Genomic DNA, 19,090 nt, shown 5'->3' on the forward strand with positions numbered 1-19,090 from the left:
GCCCCGTCACGGAGCGCGTTTCCTTCGCGCTCCCACCCCCAGCCAGTGCCTCCCCGCTGATTGATCACCGAGATCAGTGTGGGAACAGATCAATAACGAGCCCTCAACAACTGCAGCGATGCCCGGGCTGGGTGGGGGTGGTGAAAACCACGCGGACCAACCCTTGGCGAGGAGGCAAAAAACTCACCCAACCTGCAGATGTTTTGTTGTTTGTTTTTTTTGAACTCCTTTTCTCTCCCGTGGTTTTTCGGCCTCATTTCCATGTAAATAAAGCAGCAGAAACGCCCAGACGAGAAGCTCCAGGTGCCCCGACGGCTCGTAATTCACGCTGATCATCTCCCTGCCAGGCGTTCCTTCCTCCAAGCACCCAGCCAGGCCCCCAGGGCACCGAAGCAGCCCGGCAGCTCTTGCCTTTTCGGGGAGAAAAACCTTTAATCATCGCCGTCCTCCACTCCCCGCTGTTGGGAAACCCTGGGATCGCTGCCGCCTGCCCCGGGGGGGGATTGTTCATGTAGATCACGGAGCTTTGGAGAGACACAAAAAGGCCGGGAGTGCGGTTTTGGGGGGCAGATCGGAGGCCCCAAACCCTGCACGGGGCAGAGCTCTGGGTGTGCCCCCTTTGCAGGTCGACAAGAGCCCGGAATTGTGGGATCGGGTGGGAAGGGACCTTAAAAGTCATCCAGTCCCACCTTTCCCACGGGCAGGGACCTTAAAACCCATCCAGTCCCATCTTTCCCAGGGGCAGGGACCTTAAAACCCATCCAGTCCCAACCTTCCCACGGGCAGGGACCTTAAAACCCATCCAGTCCCTTCTTCCCACCTTCCCCACGGGCAGGGACCTTAAAACCCATCCAGTCCCACGGGCAGGGACCTTAAAACCCATCCAGTCCCACCTTCCCACCTTCCCCACGGGCAGGGACCTTAAAACCCATCCAGTCCCACCTTCCCCACGGGCAGGGACACCTCCCACCAGCCCAGGTCGCTCCAAACCCAGCCTTGGACGCTTCCAGGGATCCGGGGGGAGCTTCTCTGGGAAATCCATCCCAGGGCCTTCCCGGGAGGAATTTATTCTGTATATTTAACTTCAATTCCCCCCCCTGTTTCCCTTTGAACCCTCATTATCCCGTGCTGGCGCTGCAGTTCTGGATGCAGAGCCCATCCAGTCCCACCTTCCCACGGGCAGGGACCTAGAACCCATCCAGTCCCAGCCTTCCCAGCGGACCTAGGACCCATCAGTCCCACCTTCCCACGGCAGGTGCTTTGAACCAAATCCGGGCAGGACCTTGAACCCATGCCAGTCCCACCTTCCACGTGGCAGGGACCTGAAACCTCATCCAGTCGGATCTCCGCACGGTCAGTTCCACCTCCCACCTGCCCAGGTCGCTCCAAACCCAGCCTTGACACTTCCAGGGATCCGGAGAGCTTCTCTGGGAAATCCATCCCAGGACCTTCCCCGGGAGGAATTTACTCTGTATATTTAACTCTCAATCCCCCTGTTTCCCTTTGAACCCTCATTATCCCGTGCTGGCGCTGCAGTTCTGGATGCAGAGCCCCCCGCAGTCTCCCCTGAGGTCCTGCAATGTTCCAGGGAGGTCTCCACAGGGACTGATGGGACAGCCCCAGTCTCCCTCAGTCCTCCCAGCGGATCGAGGTGTTTTGGAGAGAAAAAAATCCAGGGGTGGAGTTTTGAGGCCAAATCCGCTCTGGAAATCTCTCCTTTTATCGCCTGGCGGAGCCTGGATTGGTGGAATCCTTGGAATGGTTGCGTTGGGAGGGACCTTAAAACCCGTCCAGTTCCACCTCCCTCCTGTCCCAGCTCGCTCCAACCTGCCCTTGGACACTTCCAGGCATGGAAATCCTTCTGCAAATCCACGCCAGGACCTCCCCACCCTCCCGGGGGAGGAATTTATTCCGTCCCTTTGGCTCCCAAACCCCCATTTTTCCACCTGGAAAACGGGAAGTCCGGCAGGGCTGATCCCAGTGGGACAGATGAAAACCCCCCCAGTCTCCCCAGTCCTGCAGGGCTGATCCCACTGGGACAGATGGAACCCCCCCCAGTCTCCCCAGTCCTGCAGGGCTGATCTTACTGGGACAGATGGAAACCACCCCAGTCTTCCCAGTCCTGCAGGGCTGATCTTACTGGGATAGATGGAACCCCCCAGTCTCCCCAGTCTCCCCAGTCCTGCAGGGCTGATCCTACTGGGACAGATGGAACCCCCCAGTCTCCCCAGTCCTGCAGGGCTGATCCTACTGGGACAGATGGAACCCCCCCAGTCTCCCCAGTCCTGCAGGGCTGATCCCACTGGGACAGATGGAAACCCCCCCAGTCTCCCCAGTCTCCCCAGTCCTGCAGGGCTGATCCCACTGGGACAGATGGAACCCCCCCAGTCTCCCCAGTCCTGCAGGGCTGATCCTACTGGGACAGATGGAACCCCCCCCAGTCTCCCCAGTCCTGCAGGGCTGATCCTACTGGGACAGATGGAACCCCCCCAATCTCCCCCTGCCCCCAACCCTCCTTTCCTCCACTCCACAAACCACCCCAGGAGGGACAAGGGGGTGTTTTTTTCCCCCCTCCCTCGGCCTTTGTGTGGCTCTCACCCCTCCTGGCCAGCCCCGAGTGACAATTTGACGTTTCCCCCCCTTTTTTTGGCAGCCCCACCTTTAATCCCATCACGTTCGCTCAGCTCCCTCAGCCGCTCCCAACTCGTTTTTCAGCTTCAAGGCCGATTTTTCCCTTCCCCGGAGCTCAAAGAACCGTGAAAGACAAACCCTGCTTTTCCCAGGGGGCCCCTTGGGAGAAAAATCCACCCCACCCCCCAAGGCGGAGGCTCCTCGGGAATTCCCAGCGGCGATCCCGGGTAGGGGAACACCGGGAATTCCCAAAACCGGGAATAATCCCTGCCCTGCAGAGGGAGATTCGCTGTCGGGGCTGTTGGAGCCTCCCTGGCAGCGTTTTTCCCTCTTGGATAATCAAATATCCCCTCGGGAAAATGAAATATCCCATTGGATAATCGGGTATTCCCACTGGATAATCAAATGTCCCCTCGGAATAATCAGATATTCCCTCTGGATAATCAAATAACCCCCTGGATAATCAAATATCCCCCTGGGATAATCAGAAATTCCCCTGAATAATCGGATATCCCTCCTGGATATTAAAATATTCCCCTAGGTAATCAAATATCCCATTGGATAATCAAATGTCCCCTCGGGATAATCAAATATCCCCCTGGATAATCAGATATCCCTCCTGGATACTCAAATATCCCACTGGATAATCAAATATCCCCCCTGGATAATCAGATATCTCACAGGATAATCAATTATCCCCCCTGGATGATCAGATATCCCCCCGGATAATCAGATATCCCCCCTGGATACTCAGATATCCCCCTGGGATAATCAAATATCCCCCTGGATAATCAAATATCCCCCTGGATAATCAGATATCCCCTCGGGATAATCAGATATCCCCCTGGATAATCAGATATCTCACAGGACAATCAATTATCCTCCCTGGATAATTGGGACAACTTCCCTAGGCCAGGGACACCTCCTATTGGAGCAGGGACATCTTCTATTGGACCAGGGACACTTCCATTGGATCAGGGACACCTTCCCTAGGCCAGGGACATTTACTGGATCAGGGACACTTTCTGTTGGATCAGAGACACCTTTTATTGGATCAGGGACACCTTCCCTAGACCAGGGGCACCTTCTATTGTACCAAGGACTCCTTTTATTGGATCAGGGACACCTTCCCTAGACCAGGATACCTTCCATTGGACCAGGGACACTTTCCATTGGATCAGGAACACCTTTTATAGGACAAGAGACATCTTCCACTGGAACAGGGACACCTTTTGTAGGACCAGGGACACCTTCCCTAGGCCAGGACACCTTCTATTGTACCAGGGACTCCTTGTATTGGATCAGGGACACCTTTTGTTGGATCAGGGACTCCTTTCCCTGGACCAGGGGCACCTTCTGTTGGACCAGGGACACCTTCCCTTGAACCTGGAACACCTTCCATTGGACTTGGAACACCTTCTACTGGACCAGGGACACCTTCTGTTGGATCAGGAACACCTTTTATAGGACCAGGGACACCTTTTATTGGATCAGGAACACCTTTTATAGGACCAGGGACACCTTTTATAGGACCAGGGACACCTTTTATAGGACCAGGAACACCTTTTATAGGACCAGGGACACCTTTTATAGGACCAGGGACACCTTCCCTAGACCCAGGAACACCTTTTATTGGACCAGGCACAACTTCCACTGGACCAGGGACACCTTTTATAGGACCAGGGACACCTTTTATTGGACAAGGGACATCTTCCACTGGACCAGGGACACCTTTTATTGGACCAGGAACACCTTTTATTGGATCAGGGACACCTTTTATTGGATCAGGAACACCTTTTATTGGATCAGGGACACCTTTTATTGGATCAGGAACACCTTTTATAGGACCAGGGACACCTTCCCTAGGACCCAGGAACACCTTTTATAGGACAAGAGACACCTTCCACTGGACCAGGCACACCTTCCACCCTCCCACCCCGCTCCAACCTGGAACCTGAGCCCTTCCAGGGTTGTGCACAAACCACCCCACCCCCAAACCCTGCCGTCCCTGCCGGGGTTCTGCCCCGGGGCTGGGGGAGCTCTGCCCGCCCCAAACTCCCGGCGTTAGGTAACCCCTTCCAGCCGAGCACATCCATCCCCACGGGCGTGCCCGAGTTTCAGGGAGACACCTGGCCCCCCGGGGGAAGCGGGGGTGACGGTGGGGAGGGGGAGGGCACGTCAAAACCATGAAGGCAGCGAGTTGATCGCTGCACTTCCCAGGCGGCCCAGCCCAAGCTCCGCCGCCGCCGGGTTTGGGATAAAAAGGTCGGGGCCGCTCTCTCTGCCCCTCAGAGGGGCCTGGGTGTTTGTTCCCCTCCTCGGTGCCATGAACAGAACCTTCAGCGTGAGGGCAGGGCCCGGGGGCCGCTCCTACAGCGCTGCCTCGGCCATCGTGCCCAGCAGCAGCGGCAGCATCAGCAGGGCTGGGTTCGGCTCCGCGTCCCTGGCTCGAGGAGGAGGAGGAGGAGGAGGAGGAGGAGGAGGAGGAGGAGGAGGAGGAGCGGGAATGGGGGGAGGCTTTGGGAGGCTCGTGGGGGCAGCTGGAGGTGCGGGAGGAGGGGGAGGTTTCGGCAGCAGGAGCCTCTACAACCTGGGGGGCAGCAAGAGGATTTCCATCGGGGTGGGGAGCAGCTTCAGGGCTGCTTTTGGAGGTGGGGCTGGGATGGGGATGGGGCTTGGTGGAGGAGCAGCAGGAGGAGGAGGAGGAGGAGGAGGGGTCGGTACCGGGCTGGGGCTCGGGCTCGGCGGAGCAGGAGGCGGGTTCGGCTTCTCTGCTTTGGGTTTTGGGGGCGGGCACGCAGGAGGACCAGGAGCAGGAGGGGTTTCGGTTTTGGGGGTCTCGGGGGGTTCCCCGCGGGGCTGGGGGCGGGCAGGGGCCCGGCGGGGTTCGCCGGCGGCCCCTCCGGGGTGGGCACCATCCAGGAGGTGACGGTGAACCAGAGCCTGCTGGCCCCCCTCAACCTGGAGATCGACCCCAGCATCCACCAGGTGCGCAAGGACGAGAAGGAGCAGATCAAGACCCTCAACAACAAGTTCGCCTCCTTCATCGACAAGGTGAGGCCCCCCTGGGGGTCGGGGGAGGGCGAGAACGAGCCCTGTGGGCGCAAAAATCCAACCCCACGCAGCTCCACCCTTCTCCTGCCTGCGGGTCTCGGTTAAAGCCCTCAGAAAATAAAAGTATTTTCAGAAAATAAAGTATTTTCTGAAAGGCTGCGAGGCAGAAAACGAGGTTTGAGGCTCGCAGGAGCGGGGTTAGAGCCGGGTTTTTGTGCCTGAGAAACGGCACGGGTGAATTTAGACGGGATAAAGGCAGTTTTAGGGCCGGGTGCGAGCGTCTCTTTCTGTAGGGGAATCAGGAGGGGTTGGTCTTGTTGCAGGATCAGATCCTTTTATATTAGGGCTCGGCTTGAGCCCTTCCCTTGGCGTTTCACTGGATAAACCTGGAGCACGTGGGAGCAAAGGGGAAGGCAGGGAATCTTCTCGCTGTAGCGCTCGGGCTCTTGGCTCTGGGGAAGGAAAATAAAAATCTTCCCGGGAGGAAAAAAAACCCCAAAAACAAAAAACCAAAAAACAAAACCCGAAGGATGTTAAAGGGAAACCAGCGAGGAAAGAGCTGAACCCTCATTTTTTATGGATATTAAAGGAAAACCAGTGGGGAAAGAGCTGGACCCTCATTTTCTAAGGATGTTTAAGAAAAAACAGTGGGGAAAGAGCTGAACCCTCGTTTTTTATGGATATTAAAGGAAAAATAGTGAGGAAAGAGCTGAACCCTTGTTTTCTGTTAAAGAACAGCCAATGAGGAAAGAGCTGAACCCTCATTTTTTATGGATATTAAAGGAAAACCAGCGGGGAAAGAGCTGGACCCTCATTTTCTAGGGATGTTGAAGAAAAAACAGTGGGGAAAGAACTGAACCTTCGTTTTCTAAGGGTGTTGAAGGAAAGGCAGTGGGGAAGGAGCTGAACCCTCATTTTCTAAGGATGTTAAAGAAAAAATAGTGAGGAAAGAGCTGGACCCTCATTTTCTGTTAAAGAACAGCCAGTGGGGAAAGAACTGAACCTTCATTTTCTAAGGGTGTTAAAGAAAAAACAGTGGGGAAAGAGCTGGACCCTCATTTTTTATGGATATTAAAGGAAAACCAGTGGGGAAAGTTGAGCCCTTGTTTTCTGTTAAAGGACAGCCAGTGGGGAAGGAGCTGAACCCTCATTTTCTAAGGATGTTAAAGAAAAAACAGTGGGGAAACCCTCGTTTTCTAAGGGTGTTGAAGGAAAGGCAGTGGGGAAAGAGCTGGACCCTCATTTTTTATGGATATTAAAGGAAAACCAGTGGGGAAAGAGCTGAACCCTCATTTTGTAATCACTGCTCGTTGGCTCCCCAAATTCAGAGATCCGCCCCCCGAGGGTGGGGTCGTTCAGGGGCAGGAGGAGCCGACACAGCCCTGGCTGATCCAGGGGGTGTTCCCGCCTGGATTTAACCCCTTTATCCCCGGGGATTGACCCGACAATCACCCGAACCTCTCCCCCCACCGCCCCAGGTGCGGTTCCTGGAGCAGCAGAACAAGGTGCTGGAGACCAAGTGGGCCCTCCTGCAGGAGCAGGGCCAGAAGGGCAGCTCGGGGAAGGGCAGCCTCGAGCCCCTGTTCGAGGCCTACGTGGGCAACCTGAGGAGGCAGCTGGGCAACCTGCTGGGCGAGCGGGGCCGCCTGGAGGGCGAGCTGAGGAACGTGCAGGACCTGGTGGAGGATTTCAAGAACAAGTGAGTTGTGGGGGATGGCTTCGGGATGCAGGAGTTTGGAGCCCCAAAAGAGGGTGGAAAGGGGTTTGGTCCCAACCCCCCTTGCCCCTGTTTGGAGCACCCGCCCTCAGGGGTTGGGATTTTTGGGGATTAATGGGATTTTTGGGGGCACAAAGGGTTGGGTTGGGTGGTCCTCCTTTCCAACTCAGCAGATTTGGGTTGGTTTTTTTTTCTCCTCTCTGTGATTCTGTGGTTGATCCCAAAAATGTACATTTCTGGAAGGTAAATGTTGAGATAATCATGGAATTTTCTGTGGGAAAGGGGGAAAAGCATCTCCAGTTTGTGCTCATCAATCCCTCCAAATCTCCACTGCTCCGAGGTTTCTGCCCCTGCAGCACCCCCAGAAAGGGGTCCAAGGACGTTTTTCCCACCAGAAAAAGGACACAACACCCTGTGGAGGCACCTGCAGATGGAAATCCCCCCCTAAATCCCCCCCCCAAACCTCCTTCACCCTCCTTGTCCCTCCAGCCTCAAATCGAAAATACCCTTGGAGAAAAAGGGATTTTCACACCTCTGAGCCTGCAGGTTGATTTGGGGGCACCCAAATCCCCTCTCAGCCCTCCCTGGGCACCTCTTCTGCTCCCCAAGGGTGGGATTTGAGCAATTCTTTCCCCCACCACAGGTATGAGGAGGAGATCAACCGGCGCACGGCGGCCGAGAACGACTTCGTGGTGCTCAAAAAGGTGGGTGAGATGGGGAAAGGGTGGGGTTACCCAGCCCTAGGAACCTCCCAAAGGGTGGGAAATCTCATGGAGCTGCTTCCTGGTCTTTCAGAAGGGCTTTCAACCCCGCTTTTGGATGGTGGGGTTTGGAGGGGGGGGAAAAAGGAGCGGACTCCACGAAAATCTCCCCCCAACTCCCGTCCCCAAGACACACCCAGGGCAGAACAGACCCCAGGGGGGGGTCAGAAGTGCCAGGAATTCCAGGTGCCAAGGCCAAACAGCTGGGATTTCTCTCCTCATCCCCTTCCAAATCACTTTTTTTTTGGTGGGGGGTTGAGGGAAGGGCAAGAGCTGCCCCTCCAACCCCCACCCCAGGGTGCCCCAAGGACTGGAACTCCTCAAAGTGAGGGGCAGGAAGGAGAATGAACCCTCTGGGGTGTCCCAAGGGATTGAAACCCCTCCAATTCAGGGGCAGGAGGGAACAGTGAACCCTCTGGGGTGTCCCAAAGGGACTGAAACCCCTCAAATTCAGGGAGAGGAGGGAACAGTGAACCCTTTGGAGTGTCCCAAGGGACTGGAACCCCTCAAAGTGAGGGGCAGAAAGGAGAATGAACCCTCTGGGGTGTCCCAAAAGGACTGAAACCCCTCAAATTCAGGGAGAGGAGGGAAAACTGAACCCTCTGGGGTGTCCCAAGGGACTGGAACCCCTCAAAGTGAGGGGCAGAAAGGAGAATGAATCCTCTGGGGTGTCCCAAAGGATTGAAACCCCTCAAATTCAGGGGCAGGAGGGAAAAGTGAACCCTCTGGGGTGTCCCAAGGGACTGGAACCCCTCAAAGTGAGGAGCAGGAAGGAGAATGAACCCTCTGGGGTGTCCCAAGGGGTTCAAACCCCTCAAATTCTGGGGCAGGAGGGAACAGTGAACCGTCTGGGGTGTCCCAAAGGGACTGGAACCCCTCAAAGTGAGGGGTTTGAGGGGTGCTGTGCCGGTGGCAGGGAGATGATTGCGCCGAGCACATCCCGCCCCACCCGTCCCAAGACGGCCTTTTTAGGGCCTTTTTAGGGCCTTTTTAGGGCCTTTTTAGGGCCTTTTTAGGGCCTTTTGGGCCTTTTGGGGCTGAGAAGAGCCTCGTGGCACCCTCCTTTTCAGGACGTGGACGCCGCCTACATGAGCAAGGTGGAGCTGGAGGCCAAGGTGGACGCGCTGAGCGACGAGCTCCACTTCCTACGCGCCCTCTACGACGCGGTACCCGCCCCATCCCACCCTGCCACCCCCCAGAGCGGGCACTGCCCCCCTCCCCAACCCTGGGGAAGGATGGCAGTGACCCCCCCGGGGTGTTTCTCCCCCCAGGAGCTGGCCCAGCTCAGCGCCCAGGCGTCGGACACGGCCGTCATCCTGAGCATGGACAACAACCGCGAGCTGGACCTGGGCGGGATCATCGCCGAGGTGAAGGCGCAGTACGAGGACATCGCCAACCGCAGCCGCGCCGAGGCCGAGGCCTGGTACCAGAACAAGGTGAGGGGAGGGGGAGGGGACCCCCAAAAAACCCACCCCCCTCCATGGGGGTTTGTTCTGCCTGTGGCGCCTCCGGGAGGGGGAGCTGGGGGATGATGGTGTGACCCAGGGGGTTCGTTCTGCCTCCTGCCCCTCAGTTTGAGGAGCTCCAGGACATTGGGATGACCCAGGGGTTCATATTTCCTTCTGCCCCTCAGTTTGAGGGGTTCCAGTCCCTTGGGATCACCCCAGAGGGTTCACTTTTCCCTTGGGATGACCCAGAGGGTTCACTGTTCCTCCTGCCCCTCAGTTTGAGGGGTTTCAGTCCCTTGGGATGACCCAGAGGGTTCATGTTGTCCCTTCTGCCCCTCAGTTTGAGGGGTTTCAGTCCGTTCAGACACCCCAGAGGATTCATTCTCCTTCCTGCCCCTGACTTTGAGGAGCTCCAGGACATTGGGACACCCCAGAGGGTTCACTTTTCCCTGGATGACAGAGTTCACTTTTGGTTCTGCCCTTCAGTTTGAGGGGTTTCAGTTCCTTCGGATGAGCCAGAGCGTTCAGTGTCCCTCCTGCCCCTGAGTTTGAGGAGCTCCAGGCCATTGGGATGAACCAGGGGGTTCACTTTTCCTTCTCCCCCTCAGTTTGAGGGGTTTCAGTCCCTTGGGATGCCCCAGAGGGTTTGTTGTCCCTTCTGCCCCTCAGTTTGAGGGGTTTCAGTCCCTTGGGACACCCCAGGGGGTTCATTCTCCCCCCTGCCCCTGAGTTTGAGGGGTTTCACTGCATTGGGACACTCAGAGGGTTCATTCTCCCTTCTGGCCCTGAATTTGAGGGGTTTCAGTCCCTTGGGATGACCCAGGGGGTTCATTCTGCCTCCTGCCCCTCAGTTTGAGGAGCTCCAGGACATTGGGATGACCCAGGGGGTTCATATTGCCTTCTGCCCCTGAATTTGGGGAGCTCCAGTCCCTTGGGACACCCCAGAGGGTTCATTCTCCCCCCTGCCCCTGAGTTTGAGGAGCTCCAGGACATTGGGATGACCCAGAGGGTTCACATTTTCTTTTCCCCCTCAGTTTGAGGGGTTTCAGTCCCTTGGGACCCCCTAGAGGGTTCATTCTCCCCCCTGCCCCTCAGTTTGGGGAGCTCCAGGGCATTGGGACACCCCAAAGGGTTCACTTCTCCTTCTGCCCCTCAGTTTGAGGAGCTCCAGGCCATTGGGACACCCCAAAGGGTTCACTGTCCCTTCTGCCCCTCACTTCGAGGGGTTTCAGTCCCTTGGGACCCCCCAGAGGGTTCATTCTCCCCTCTCCCCCTCAGTTTGAGGGGTTTTAGTCCGTTGAGACACCCCAGGGGGTTCATTCTCCCCCCTGCCCCTCAGTTTGAGGGGTTTCAGTCCCTTGGGACACCCCAGGGAGTTCATTCTGCCTTCTGTCCATCAGTTTGAGGGGTTTCAGTCCCTTGGGATGACCCAGAGGGTTCACTTTTCCTTCTACCCCTCAGTTCGAGGAGCTCCAGGACATTGGGACACCCCAGAGGGTTCGTTCTCCCTCCTGCCCCTCAGTTCGAGGGATTTCAGTGCACTGGGACACCCCAGAGGGTTCACTTTTCCTTCTACCCCTCAGTTTGAGGGGTTTCAGTCCCTTGGGATGACCCAGGGGGTTCACTGTCCCTTCTGCCCCTCAGTTTGAGGAGCTCCAGGCCATTGGGACCCCCAGAGGGTTCACTTTTCCTTCTACACCTCATTTTGAGGGGTTTCAGTCCCTTGGGACCCCCCAGAGGGTTCATTCTCCCCTCTCCCCCTCAGTTTGAGGGGTTTCAATCCTTTGGGACCTCCCAGAGTGTTCGGTGTCCCCCCTGCCCCTCAGTTTGAGGAGCTCCAGTCTCTTGGGACACCCCAGTGGTTTTTGTGTCCCTGAATTTGAGGGGTTTCAGTCCCTTGGGACCCCCCAGAAGGTTCACATTTCCTTTTCCCCCTCAGTTTGAGGAGCTCCAGGCCCTTGGGACACCCCAGAAGGTTTCATATCTCCTTTTCCCCCCAGTTTGAGGAGCTCCAGTCCCTTGGGATGACCCAGAGGGTTCACATTTCCTTTCCCCCCCAGTTTGAGGAGCTGCAGTCCCTTGGGACACCCCAGTGGTTTTTGTGTCCCTGAATTTGAGTGGTTTCAGTCCCTTGGGACCCCCCAGAAGGTTCACTCTCCCTTTTCCCCCTCAGTTGGAGGAGCTCCAGGCCATTGGGATGATCCAGAGGGTTCATATCTCCTTTCCCCCTCAGTTTGAGGAGCTCCAGTCCCTTGGGACACCCCAGAGTGTTCCCTGTCCCTCCTGCCCCTGAATTTGAGGGGTTTCAGTCCCTTGGGACCCCCCAGAAGGTTTCATATCTCCTTTCCCCCTCAGTTTGAGGAGCTCCAGGCCATTGGGATGATCCAGAGGGTTCACATTTCCTTTTCCCCCCAGTTTGAGGAGCTCCAGTCCCTTGGGATGATCCAGAGGGTTCACATTCCTTTCCCCCCCAGTTTGAGGAGCTCCAGTCCCTTGGGATGATCCAGAGGGTTCACATTTCCTTTCCCCCTCAGTTTGAGGAGCTCCAGGCCATTGGGACACCCCAGAGTGTTCATATCTCCTTCTGCCCCTGAGTTTGAGGAGCTCCAGTCCCTTGGGACGCCCCAGAGGGTTCACATTTCCTTTCCCCCCCCAGTTTGAGGAGCTCCAGTCCCTTGGGACACCCCAGTGGTTTTGTGTCCCTGAATTTGAGGGGTTTCAGTCCCTTGGGACCCCCCAGAGGGTTCCCTGTCCCTCCTGCCCCTGAATTTGAGGGGTTCCAATCCTTTGGGACCCCCCAGAAGGTTTCATATTTCCCTTTCCCCCTCAGGTTGAGGAGCTCCAGGCCATTGGGACACCCCAGAGTGTTCCCTGTCCCTCCTGCCCCTGAATTTGAGTGGTTTCAGTCCCTTGGGACCCCCCAGAAGGTTCACATTTCCTTTTCCCCCTCAGTTTGAGGAGCTCCAGGCCATTGGGACCCCCCAGGAGTTTCATATCTCCTTTCCCCCTCAGTTTGAGGAGCTCCAGTCCCTTGGGATGATCCAGAAGGTTCACATTTCCTTTCCCCCCCTCAGTTTGAGGAGCTCCAGGCCATTGGGATGATCCAGAGGGTTCCTGTCCCTTCTGCCCCTGAATTTGAGTGGTTTCAGTCCCTTGGGACACCCCAGAAGGTTTCATATCTCCTTTCCCCCTCAGTTTGAGGAGCTCCAGGCCATTGGGATGATCCAGAGGATTCACATCTCCTTTCCCCCCCAGTTTGAGGAGCTCCAGGCCATTGGGATGATCCAGAGGGTTCACATTTCCTTTCCCCTCAGTTTGAGGAGCTCCAGTCCCTTGGGACCTCCCAGAAGGTTCACATTTCCTTTCCCCCCTCAGTTCGAGGAGCTCCAGGCCATTGGGACACCCCAGAGGATTCCCTGTCCCTCCTGCCCCTGAATTTGAGGGGTTTCAGTTCCTTGGGACCCCCTAGAGGGTTCATATTTCCTTCTCCCCCTCAGTCCGAGGAGCTGCAGTTCCCTTAGGACCCCCCAGAAGGTTCATATTTCCTTTTCCCCCTCAGTTTGAGGAGCTCCAGGCCATTGGGACACCCCAGAGTGTTGATTCTCCCTTCTACCTCTGAATTTGAGTGGTTTCAGTCCCTTGGGACCCCCCAGAAGGTTCATATTTCCTTTCCCCCTCAGTTTGAGGAGCTCCAGTCCCTTGGGATGATCCAGAGGGTTCACATTCTTCCCCCTCAGTTTGAGGAGCTCCAGTCCCTTGGGACCCCCCAGAAGGTTTCATATCTCCTTTCCCCCTCAGTTCGAGGAGCTCCAGGCCATTGGGACCCCCCAGAAGGTTTCATATCTCCTTTCCCCCCCAGTTTGAGGAGCTCCAGTCCATTGGGATGATCCAGAGGGTTCACATTTCCTTTCCCCCTCAGTTTGAGGAGCTCCAGTCCCTTGGGACCCCCCAGAAGGTTTCATATCTCCTTTCCCCCTCAGTTCGAGGAGCTCCAGGACATTGGGACCCCCAGTGGTTTTTGTGTCCTTGAATTTGAGGGGTTTCATTCCCTTGGGATGATCCAGAGGGTTCATATCTCCTTTTCCCCCTCAGTTTGAGGAGCTCCAGGCCCTTGGGACACCCCAGAAGGTTTCATATCTCCTTTCCCCCCCAGTTTGAGGAGCTCCAGTCCCTTGGGATGATCCAGAGGGTTCACATTTCCTTTCCCCCTCAGTTTGAGGAGCTCCAGTCCCTTGGGATGATCCAGAGGGTTCACATTTCCTTTTCCCCCTCAGTTTGAGGAGCTCCAGGCCACCGCCGGCCGCCACGGGGACGACCTGCGCACCACCAAGGGGGAGATCTCGGAGCTCACCCGGCTGATCCAGAGGATCCGCTCCGAGATCGAGAACACCCGCAACCAGGTGAGCCCGGGGAGCCCCAAATTCCCCCCTGGAAAAGGCTCCAGGTTGTTTTGTTGGATCATCCAGCTCTTCCTGGCACGCTGGGTGAGGGATCTCGGGCGTGGGGGAAGGAACGCAAAGAAATGTGCCCTGAAAAATAAAGTAGAACTGGGGTTTTTGTCTGCCTCGGGGTGGTAAAAGTAGAAAAAAATAAAAAAAAAAGGGAAAAAGAAGGGAAAAAAAGGAAAAAAAAGAGGAAAAAAAAAGGCAAAAAAGGCAAAAAAAAAAGAAAAAAAAAGGAAAAAAAAGGAAAAAAAAAGAAAAAAAAAGAAAAAAAAAAAGAGAAAAAAAAAGGGAAAAAAAGGAAAAAAAGGTAAAAAAGCAAAAAAAAAAGAAAAAAGGCAAAAGCAAAAAAAAGAAAAAAGAAAAAAAAGGAAAAAAGGCAAAAAAAGGCAAAAAAAAAGAAAAAAAAGAAAAAAGCAAAAAAAACTGCAAAAAAAGGCAAACCAGCAAAAAAACAGGAAAAAAAGGCAAAAAAAAGGAAAAAAAGGCAAAGAAACCCCAAAAAAGCAAAAAAAGGCAAAAAGCAAAAAAAAGTAAAAAAAGGCAAAAAAAATCAATGAAAAGGGAAAAAAGCAAGAAAAAGCAAAAAAAGGGCAAAAAAAGGAAAAAAAAGGCAAAAAAAGGCAAAAAAAAAGAAAAAAAAGGAAAAAACAAAAAAAATCAAAAAAAGGAAAAAAAAGAAAAAAAGGGCAAAAAAGGCAAAAAAAAGGAAATAAAGGAAAAGAAAGAAAAAAAGGCAAAAAAACCTGCAAAAAAAGGCAAAAAAAGCAAAAAAAAAAGGCAAAAAAATAAGAAAAAAAAAGAAAAAAAGGCAAAAACTGCAAAAAGGGCAAAAAACATAAAAAGGCAAAAAAAAGGCAAAAAAATAAGAAAAAAAAAAGAAAACCCAACCAAACATAAAAAAGCAAAGCAGTTTTGGCACCCCAACCCCCCTCCTCCTTTCCCCTCCCCAGTGTGCCACCCTCCAGACGGCCATCGGCGACTCGGAGGAGCGGGGCGAGCTGGCCCTCAAGGACGCCAAGGCCAAGGTGATGGAGCTGGAGGACGCCCTCCAGAAAGCCAAGGCCGACATGGCCCGGCAGCTCCGCGAGTACCAGGAGCTCATGAACGTCAAGCTGGCCCTGGACATCGAGATTGCCACCTACAGGAAGCTGCTGGAGGGCGAGGAGAGCAGGTGGGGGTGGCAGGGTGGGATTCCCCTCTCAGTTTTTCCCCTCCCCTTTCCTCTGCCCCCCAAATCCCGTCCTTCATCTGGCTCTGATCTTCTGATCTGCTCTCCCTCTGCCCCCACCACAGGCTCAGCGGGGAGGGACTGAACCCCATCAGCTACTGTGAGTGCCACGGGGGGCTTGGTGGCACCGTCCTGACCGGGGAGAGGGGGGGAGGGACCCCGGGGACAAGAAAGGGTCCTTGGGGACAAGGGAGGGACCTTGGGGACAAGGGATGGATGGGAGGGTCCTTGGGTTAAAGGAGAGGACCTGGGGGATAAGGGAGGAGGTGGGAGGGACCTCAGGGACAAGGAAGGGACCTTGGGGACAAGGGATGGGTTGGGAGGGTCCTTGGGGACATGGGAGGGTGTGGGAGGGACCTTGGGGACAAGGGAGAGACCTTGGGGACAAGGGAGGGGTTGGGAGGGACCTCGGGGACAAGACAGGGACCTTGGGGACAAGAGAGGGACCTTGGGGATAAGAGAGGGACCTTGGGGATAAGGGAGAGACCTTGGGGACAAGGAAGGGACCTGGGGGACAAGGGAGGGAGTGAGAGGGACCTTGGGGACAAGGGAGGGACCTTGGGGACAAGGGAGAGACCTTGGGGACAAGGGAGGGGTGGGAGGGACCTCGGGGACAAGGGAGGGACCTTGGGGACAAGGGAGGGAGTGAGAGGGACCTCAGGGACAAGGAGAGGGGTGAGAGGGACCTCAGGGACAAGGGAGGGGGTGAGAGGGACCTTGGGGACAAGGGAGGGAGTGAGAGGGACCTCAGGGACAAGGGAGGGGGTGAGAGGGACCTCAGGGACAAGGGAGGGGGTGAGAGGGACCTCAGGGACAAGGGAGGGGTTGGGAGGGACCTCAGGGACAAGGGAGGGACCTTGGGGACAAGGGATGGGGTTGGGAGGGTCCTTGGGGAGAAGGGAGGGACCTTGAGGGACCTTGGGGACAAGGGAAGGACCTTGGGGACAAGGGAGGGACCTTGGGGACAAGGGAGGGACCTTGGGGACAAGGGAGGGGTGGGAGGGACCTTGGGGACGAGGGAGGGGTTGGGAGGGTCCTTGGGGACAAGGGAGGGACCTTGAGGGACCTCAGGGACAAGGGAAGGACCTTAGGGACAAGAGAGGGACCTCGGGGACAAAGGGAGGGTGGGAGGGACCTCGGGGACAAGGGAGGGACCTTGGGGACAAGGGAGAGGTGGGAGGGACCTTGGGGATGAGGGAGGGGTTGGGAGGGTCCTTGGGGACAAGGGAGGGACCTTGGGGACAAGACAGGGTCCTTGGGGACAAGGGAGGGGGTGAGAGGGACCCTGGGGACAAGGGAGGGACCTCGGGGACAAGACAGGGACCTCGGGGACAAGGGATGGGTTGGGAGGGTCCTTGGGGACGAGGGAGGGGTTGCCCCTGACAGGACTGGGGATGGAAGTTGGGATCAGGTCCCAAGGGGGGTGAGGGTCCTGCCGGTGGTGCCTCCTGGAAATTGGGGATTGCCCAGGGAAGTTGAGGCTCCTGGGAGGGTCCAGGGGCAGGTTGGGATGGTGGGAGGGGTCCCTGCCCGGGGAAAGGTGGGATGGGATGAGTCTGTGTTCCCCTGGAGAAGGGAAGGCTCCAGGGAGAGCTTGGAGAGCCTTCCAGGGCCTGAAGGAGCTCCAGGAGAGCTGGAGAGGGATTTGGGATTTGGGATGGAGGGACAGCACACAGGGAATGGCTTCCCACTGGGAAAGGGGGGGAGTTAGGTGGGATTTTGGGAAGGAATTCCCGGCTGGGAGGGTGGGGAGGCCCTGGAAGGGATTTCCCAGAGGATTTCCCATCCCTGGGAGTGTCCAAAGGCCAGGCTGGATCCCCCTGGGATGGTGGGAAGCATCCCTACCCGTGGAAAGGTGTCCCTGGATGAGCTTTTTAAGGTCCCTCCACCCCAAACCATCCCACAATTCCCTGATTTATTGACCGGGAAGAGGAACCCGCCGGTCCCTTCTGCCCTTGGCAGGGGCTGGAACTGGACGGGCTTTTTAAGATCCCCTCCAATCCCAACCCCATCCCAGGATCCCAGATTTCCAAGCCCTCTGGTTTGGCTTTTTCCTTGCAGCCGTGATCAGCTCCAGCTCCGGCGCGGGAGGAGGATTTGGGGGGCTGAGCCTGAGCGGGGGAGGTGGGAGCGGCTTCGGCCTCGGAGGAGGAGGAGGAGGGAGCGGATTTGGCCTCGGAGGAGGAGGAGGAGGGAGCGGATTTGGCCTTGGAGGAGGAGCTGGAAGCGGATTTGGCCTCGGGGGAGGAGGAGGTGGAAGCAGCTTCGGCCTCGGAGGAGGCGGAGGGAGCGGTTTCGGTCTCGGTCTCGGAGGAGGAGGAGGAGGAGGAGGAGGAGGAGGAAGCTTTGGAGGCGGAGGAGGAGGACTCGGACTCGGGGGTGGAGGCGGCAGCAGCAGCCTGAGCACCAGCGGAGGGAATTTCAGCTCCGGGAGTGCGAAAGGCGCCAACCCCGGGGTGAAAATCGTCTCCAAAACCTCCTCCAGCAAGAAGAGCATCAAGAGCCAGAGCCTGAAGGAGCCTGAGTGAAAAAAAAAAACCAAACACCAAACCCAGGCCCTTCCCACGTCACCACCCTGTCCTGCTCCTGCCCCCCTTCTCCTGCTCTTCCCTCCCCCGTGATTGCTTGGATCCCCCCCTCCAAAAAAAATATTAAAAATTGATTTTTAAATTTTATTCAGAAAAAGAAACATCCCAAAAAAATAAATCGAAACGTCTGCTCTGATCATCCAGAGCACTTTCGGAGCCCCGCTGGGAGCCAGCTCCAGGGGGATGGGATGGGATGGGATGGAAAAATCCCTCCTTTTTCCAACCCTTCACACAGCCAGGGGGTGTTGGGAAACCGGGATCCCTCAGGACCACGAGGGTTTGGAGGGATAAAATCAGGGAAGCAGCCTGGGGTGCCACCCTTGGGGGTGGAGGGGGTGGATTCAACTTGCCACGAGCTTTTCCAAAGGTTTTTTTTCCACGTTTCTCTCCCGTTCCTGTCCTTCCCCTTCTTTTCCTTCCCCGTGGGTGTTTCATCAGAGGGTTCAGCTTTAAAAATTAAGGGAAAAGGGGGCTGGTTTTCTAAATTACAGGATTAAAAAAGTACTGGATGACGTGTGGGGCTGAGAGTCCCTCGAAAGCAAGGTCCTCTCTCTCCCCCCCCTTTTTATTTTTTTTTTTTTGGAACGTGTCCAGTAAAAATTGTAATTTATTTATTGTTTTTATTTGCCTTTTTTTTTGTTAATTTGCCTTTTTTTTATGTTCAGAACCAGCAGCCTGAAAAGTTCCCAACCTTCAAGCAGGGGTGAGCTGGAGGGTCACCCTTTCTGAGATAAAATCCTAACGGATAAAAATCCTGGTGGAAAGCTCGAAATGGGTTGTCCCCAAATAAATGGAGGAGTTGGAGACAGAGGGAGAAGGAGAAGAAGGAGGAGGAGGAGGAGAGAGGAGGAGAAGGAGAAGGAGGAGGAGGAGGAGGAAAAGGAGGAGGGAGAGGAAAAGGAGAAGGAAAAGAAGAAGGAAAAGGAGGAGAAGGAGGAGGAGTAGAAGGAAAAGGAGAAGGAGGAGAAGGAGGAGGAGAAGGAAAAGAAGGAAAAGGAGAAGGAGGAGAAGGAGGAAAAGCAGGAGAAGAGAAGGAGGAGGAGAAGGAGGAAAAGGGGGAGGAGAAGGAAAAGGAGAAGGAAAAGGAGGAGAAGGAGAAGAAGGAAAAGGAGAAGGAGGAGAAGGAGGAAAAGCAGGAGAAGAGAAGGAGAAGGAGAAGGAGGAGAAGGAGAAGGAGAAGAGGGAGGAGAAGGAGGAGAGGGAGGAGAAGGAGAAGGA

General features: G+C 55.6%; 1 protein-coding gene across 1 annotated transcript; it reads left to right on the forward strand.

The window, feature by feature from the left end:
- The first annotated feature begins 4,957 nt into the window (after nt 1–4,957).
- Nucleotides 4,958–17,842, forward strand: LOC126651489 (keratin, type II cytoskeletal 5-like). Its single transcript, XM_050337410.1, has 10 exons — nt 4,958–5,364; nt 5,505–5,685; nt 7,164–7,384; nt 8,046–8,106; nt 9,234–9,329; nt 9,435–9,599; nt 13,886–14,011; nt 15,007–15,227; nt 15,350–15,384; nt 17,346–17,842. The coding sequence occupies exons 1-10, from the start codon at nt 4,958–4,960 to the stop codon at nt 17,810–17,812; spliced, it is 1,980 nt and encodes a 659-aa protein (XP_050193367.1). The 3' UTR covers nt 17,813–17,842.
- The last annotated feature ends 1,248 nt before the right edge of the window (nt 17,843–19,090 follow it).

The sequence above is a fragment of the Myiozetetes cayanensis genome, unplaced genomic scaffold (assembly GCF_022539395.1).
Source record: "Myiozetetes cayanensis isolate MyiCay16 unplaced genomic scaffold, myiCay2020 scf63, whole genome shotgun sequence".
In the NCBI taxonomy this organism is placed as follows: domain Eukaryota; kingdom Metazoa; phylum Chordata; class Aves; order Passeriformes; family Tyrannidae; genus Myiozetetes; species Myiozetetes cayanensis.